Below are 6000 nucleotides of genomic sequence, written 5' to 3' on the forward strand. Positions count from 1 at the left end.
TGCCAAAAATACAGGTTCACAAGTAGGACGGGGTCTAAGAGAAGGAAATGCAAAATCAGGTTTATTGCTACAAGCTGGGTGATACGTTCATTAAGGAATCCAGTATTCTACGAGGTAGTAATAGCGTATATAGGAGGCTAATGGCTTTCAGTGGCTAAGCTCTTTATCCAGACACGTTGAAAATGTTTTCGTTAAAGTTCAACAAAGCTGGAAACTTCATGCTTCAAGGTAAAAAAACAAAAAACAAAACTACTACCCACAACTGTTGCTAACTTTAGGTTTGGGGAGAACCATGATCTCAAGGCTCCTGGGGACAGTGAAATTTTCCTGAAGGGAGGGGACTGTTTGGGTTTCATACCCTTCCCTGTAAGGACACAGCAGGTGACCTTGGCAAAAATGGAGCACGTTCCGCTCCATCCTCCCACCAGTGCTCTGGAGATGATTTATCCATGAGATCTTAAGTCCAAGAAGATATGAATAATGCTAAGCACTGTTTCCACACAGATGTGGGCAGCATATGGGCTTTAATCAAGAAACCATCAAATGAGCTTAATGGAATTCCTATTACATTAAGTCATTTCAATAATGAAACGAAAGACTTTTTTTTTTTAAAGATTTTATTTTTATTTATTTGAGAGAGAGAGAGAGAGAGAGACAGAGATAGCGAGAGAGAGCACAAGCGGGGAGGAGAGGGAGAAGCAGGCTTCCCGCTCAGCAGGGAGCCCGACGCGGAGATCGATCCCAGGACCCTGGGATCACGACCTGAGCCGGAGGCAGCCGCCCAACCGACTGAGCCACTCTGGAGTCCCCAAAGGCTCACTTTTCACTTAAGTTTTAGTACTCACCTGAGAATCTGTGGTTTCTCAGAAATACTCTGGACTCCAAATACCACCATCTCTTGTCCCTTTAAGTAGGTAATGCATTTGAGATGTATTTCCTTCATAATTTTACAGCAGACCAGTATTTACTAACAATCAAAATAGATTTTGAGGGGCACCTGGGTGTCTCAGTCGGTTAAGTGTCCGACTCTTGGTTTCAGCTCAGGTCATGATCTCAGGGTCCTGGGATTGGGCCCCACGTCGAGCTCTGCGCTCAACGTGGAATCTGCCTGACATTCTCTCTCTCCTGCCCCCGACTTGTGCGCATGAGCATGCTCTCCCACTCGCTCGCTCTCTCAAACAGATAAATCTTTTTTTAAAAAATTGATTTTGAGATGGTTACATTAGCTCCATACACACTGGCACAAATGCACTTACAGAACAGACACGCACGCACACTCACAAACACACAAGCGCATACATTCAAGTGCATGTGCACACACGTTCACACACACGTGCAGAAATCCTAAGTGTGCAGATACATACACTCACTTATACACGCACTCACACATACCCAAACCCACGCTACTTGTTGCTACCGTCATCCTTTTAATAGGAGACTTGTGAGGACACTGGCCACTGACCCAAGGTGATGAATGACTAGCGGGAGCCTCCTCAAGCCAACACCGCCATGGTGCTGCCACATGCTTGCCTGATACATTAGCACTTCTGATTCTGAAATGTGGCCGCCAGGCCGACCAGAACTCCCCCTCCTTCCCCTGACCTACAACTCCCATCATCTTGGTCTCACGCTCAGTGGGAAAACACCACTGGGCCCTCAAGGCTGGATACCACCCTGGCATGTGGGCTGGGAAGCCTTGGTTTCCTCTATACCCCCACCACAAGAGAGCCCTGGGGGTCGGGGAGAGGGTGCTGATGCTTAACAGAACCGTCTGGGAGCCTCTGTGAAATACATGTGCTGAACCCGTAAGTAGCTCCTGCCTTCCAATCTACGCATAAAAGTCTCAAAAGAATGGAGGTGGCTGTGGGCAAGTGGGTGGCATGGCAGCTGTTCCACTCAGGTCAGAACCACCAACTCAGCTGGCCCAAAGGGATTCAGCGCAAAAAGCAAAGTCCCTAGGCTCCCGATTTATTAAGCGATATAATGAGAAAGCACACTTGCTCATCCTTGCTCTTGGTATTTCAGTTTTTGTTTTCAAGGGTTGGACACATACCCGTTCTGAAAAATTTAGAGAGTTTCACCAGTAATGGGGTTTGTGGCTTTTCCTCATCAGAAAAACAAAATCATTCTGAAGTGGAGAAAGGTGCTATCATGGCAGGGCTGGGAAGTCATGAACACCGTCGGACCCTGTCCCTCCCGGTGGGAAGCCAGTGCCTACCTGGCGTGGTGTCGGCTGTGCCAAGAAGGGCAGGCACTGGCGGAGGCGAACGGCGATGCTGACGTCTCGGGGTGGCTATCGGAGAACTTGGTGGCATGCCAGGAGTGGGGCCTCCAGGTCACCTCATTCTTCCTGAAAAAGAACGCAGACGACTCAGGGACCTCAAACAAAGGACAACTCCGCGCCAAGACGGGAGTGCAACGTGGAAATAAGTCACGGCGACTTCTGCGTGGTTCAGACCATCGCTTCCAGGGTGCTTCCCACTGTATCTGGACACGAACATAGTTTTAAAAAACTTTTATTCATGCAGAACTCACCCTAATGCAGAACGAGAAGCATGGGCTTCAAAATGTGAATTAACCCTTATTCTTCAAAATGTATTCGCAGTAGTAAATGAATCTTGTTGTCCCCTCAGCCACCAGCAGGACCCCAGACAGACTCTTCTGTCTTTCTTGTTTCAGCACAGCTGTGCACACAGCCCTCAGCCTCCTTGCGGAAAAGAGAACGCACTGGAGAGCAGCTCAGTGAGTGCCCAGCTCAGCGGGGTCACACAGAGTGTAGAGCGCTTCTATTTACTCACTTACCTAAACACAGACATCTGGACATGCACTAAGGCTAGTAGGTGCGTATTCCTTCCTCCAAGCCTCCCAGAGTGTCTGCGAAGTCAGCTAAGGGTCCTCATTATTGGAACGTGATGCCCTCGACCAACAGGCTGCAGCCCACTCCTGCCAGGGCTCCTGAACGTCATCTGCAGCCTTGGCCTGGGCTCCTACTGCACGGTCCCCACCACCCCATGGGGCCTTAGTGTTTTGGCTGCACTGCCTGGGTGTGAGAGGGGAATTTTAGTCGGAAATCCGCAGAGCTGCCACGAAAATGTTCCAGAGCCCGCAAGAGGAGGCTGCGGCGTGAGGAGGAGACCCACCCACACCTGGGTCTCCCACTCTCCACTTCTCCAGTGCGGGACAGAACCTGCTCGCTCTGGACAGCTTACGGCCCCATCAACAACACAGAAAGAACTCAAAAGGAGCCTCATTAGGTACTTGACAGAGAGCAAACATTTTTCCAAGCAGGCAAAAACATTCAAGGATATTACATAATAAAGAATATTAAAAAATCTGAGGGGCGCCTGGGTGGCTCGGTCGGTGAAGCGTCTGCCTTCGGCTCAGGTCATGATCTCAGGGTCCTGGGATCGAGCCCCAGGACGGGCTCCCTGCTCAGTGGGAAATCTGCTTCTCCCTCTGCCCCTAACCCCTGCTAATGCTTGGTCTCTCTCTAATAAATAAAATCTTAAAAAAAAAAAAAAGAAATCTGAAAAGCATTTATAACACAAACCTTCTGACAACTCATAATTAACGAAGAAAAATATCTGGGTGGCAAAATGTGGAAAGTGTTGACTTCAGGAGTTTCCCCATGAACAGAAGCATAAAACAGACAAATTCATCACACCGCAGAAGTAAAGGGGCTGAAAACCGAGCTGCATCTCACGGAGTTTCTCAGAGTCCTCGCAGGAACGGTTCTGGCCATGGGGATTTCATTTTCAGATGTCTCTGTCTGTGCTATCAGATCCACAGTTTGTTTCATCTTCCTTTATAGTTAATTAATGAAGGAAAGAAACTAGATGGAGGGCGGAGGCAAAGGGAAACAAATAAAAAAAGGAGGCTAGGAAAGGAAAAGGCCTCATCCTCTGCGGCAACATCTTTCGACCCTGCGACTGGCAGGACTGGGGTACGGGCTGGCTGACTGCGACAGCAGTGCAGCAGGCGTAAACATGGTTCCTTCTTTTTAAAAAGATAATACACGCTGATGCACGTCTATTTCAAGAGGACAAAGCCAACAATTACAGTATCAATTAAGGGCTTAAAAAGAAAAAAAAGGGCAGGGGCGCCTGGGTGGCTCAGTCGTTGAGCGTCTGCCTTCGGCTCAGGTCATGATCCCGGGGTCCTGGGATCGAGCCCCGCATCGGGCTCCCTGCTCAGCAGGAGTCTACTTCTCTCTCTGCCTCTGTCTGCTGCTTCCCCCTCCTCATGCTCTTTCTCTCTCAAATAAATGAAACCTTAAAAAAATTTTTTAAAAGAACAAATGATAACAGTGAAAAGGTTAATACCTGTAAACTATGAATGAGGATCTCACGCTACTGGGAACAGTGATGTGTTCCTAAAACATACGAGCTTTCACCAGGTCCTCTGAACTTCCTAGTGCATCACAAACATATTTGGCAAGGTTCAGGCTACTTTCTGCTTGTCAGCCCCTCTGACTGCCTAAAACGGCTGGATCTGTATTGATAAGAGAGAGGGGAGCGTTGGCCACAGGCGTGCTCATCAGTCCCAATCCTGTGAGGGTGCTGGACAGGACGGCTCTGGGGACCGAGCGTTCTGGCGCCACCTCGTGTGCGCACACCGTCACTGTCCCTCTGGTTCCAGCTGGAACAGAGACGGGAGCCGGTTTACCATCCTCATTTTCACTGGGGACCGAGCGCTCTGGCGCCACCTCGTGTGCACACACCGTCACTGTCCCTCTGGCTCCAGCTGGAACAGAAATGGGAGCCGATTTAACATCCTCCTTTTCACTGGGGACAGAGCGCTGCGCTCTGGCGCCGCCTAGTGTGCGCACACCGTCACTGTCCCTCTGGCTCCAGCTGGAGCAGAGACGGGAGCCGATTTTTTTTTTTTAGTTTTTATTTTTTTTAAGATTTTATTTATTTATTTGACAGAGAGAGACACAGTAAGAGAGGGAACACAAGCAGGGGGAGCGGGAGAGGGAGAAGCAGGCTTCCCTCCAAGCAGGGAGCCCCATGTGGGGCTCGATCCCAGGACCCTGGGATCATAACCTGAGCCGAAGGCAGACGCTTAACCGACTGAGCCACCCAGGCGCCCCGACGGGAGCCGCTTTAACACCCTCCTTTTCACTGGGGACCGAGCGCTCTGGCGCCACCTCGTGTGCACACACCGTCACTGTCCCTCTGGCTCCAGCTCGAACAGAAGCGGGTGCCGATTTAACATCCTCCTTTTCACTGGGGCCAGAGCGCTGCGCTCTGGCGCCGCCTAGTGTGCGCACACCGTCACTGTCCCTCTGGCTCCAGCTGGAACAGAAATGGGAGCCGATTTAAAATCCTCATTTTCACTGGGGACCGAGCGCTCTGGCGCCACCTCGTGTGCACACACCGTCACTGTCCCTCTGGCTCCAGCTCGAACAAAAGCGGGTGCCGATTTAACATCCTCCTTTTCACTGGGGACAGAGCGCTGCGCTCTGGCGCCGCCTAGTGTGCGCACACCGTCACTGTCCCTCTGGCTCCAGCTGGAGCAGAGAGGGAGCCGATTTTTTTTTTTAGTTTTTTTTTTTTTAAGATTTTATTTATTTATTTGACAGAGAGAGAGACAGTAAGAGAGGGAACACAAGCAGGGGGAGCGGGAGAGGGAGAAGCAGGCTTCCCTCCAAGCAGGGAGCCCCATGTGGGGCTCGATCCAAGGACCCTGGGATCATGACCTGAGCCGAAGGCAGACGCTTAACCGACTGAGCCACCCAGGCGCCCCGACGGGAGCCGCTTTAACATCCTCCTTTTCACTGGGGACCGAGCGCTCTGGCGCCACCTCGTGTGCACACACCGTCACTGTCCCTCTGGCTCCAGCTCGAACAAAAGCGGGTGCCGATTTAACATCCTCCTTTTCACTGGGGACAGAGCGCTGCGCTCTGGCGCCGCCTAGTGTGCGCACACCGTCACTGTCCCTCTGGCTCCAGCTGGAGCAGAGAGGGAGCCGATTTTTTTTTTTAGTTTTTTTTTTTTT

The 6000-nt window shown here is 50.8% G+C and overlaps 1 protein-coding gene across 7 annotated transcripts in view; it reads right to left on the bottom strand.

The window, feature by feature from the left end:
* The window catches only part of SHROOM2 (shroom family member 2), a 135124-nt gene that overhangs the window by 51867 nt on the left and 77257 nt on the right, over positions 1-6000 (bottom strand). For all 7 annotated transcript variants that reach the window (XM_073902121.1, XM_025857548.2, XM_025857547.2 and 4 more), the window contains one exon: positions 2219-2350. In XM_073902121.1, coding sequence (XP_073758222.1) covers positions 2219-2350 — 132 coding nt within the window. The remainder of the gene's footprint in view (positions 1-2218; positions 2351-6000) is intronic.

Source organism: Callorhinus ursinus, unplaced genomic scaffold, assembly GCF_003265705.2.
Source record: "Callorhinus ursinus isolate GAN/ISIS: 27379988/994484 unplaced genomic scaffold, GSC_fseal_2.0 scaffold16, whole genome shotgun sequence".
NCBI lineage: Eukaryota > Metazoa > Chordata > Mammalia > Carnivora > Otariidae > Callorhinus > Callorhinus ursinus.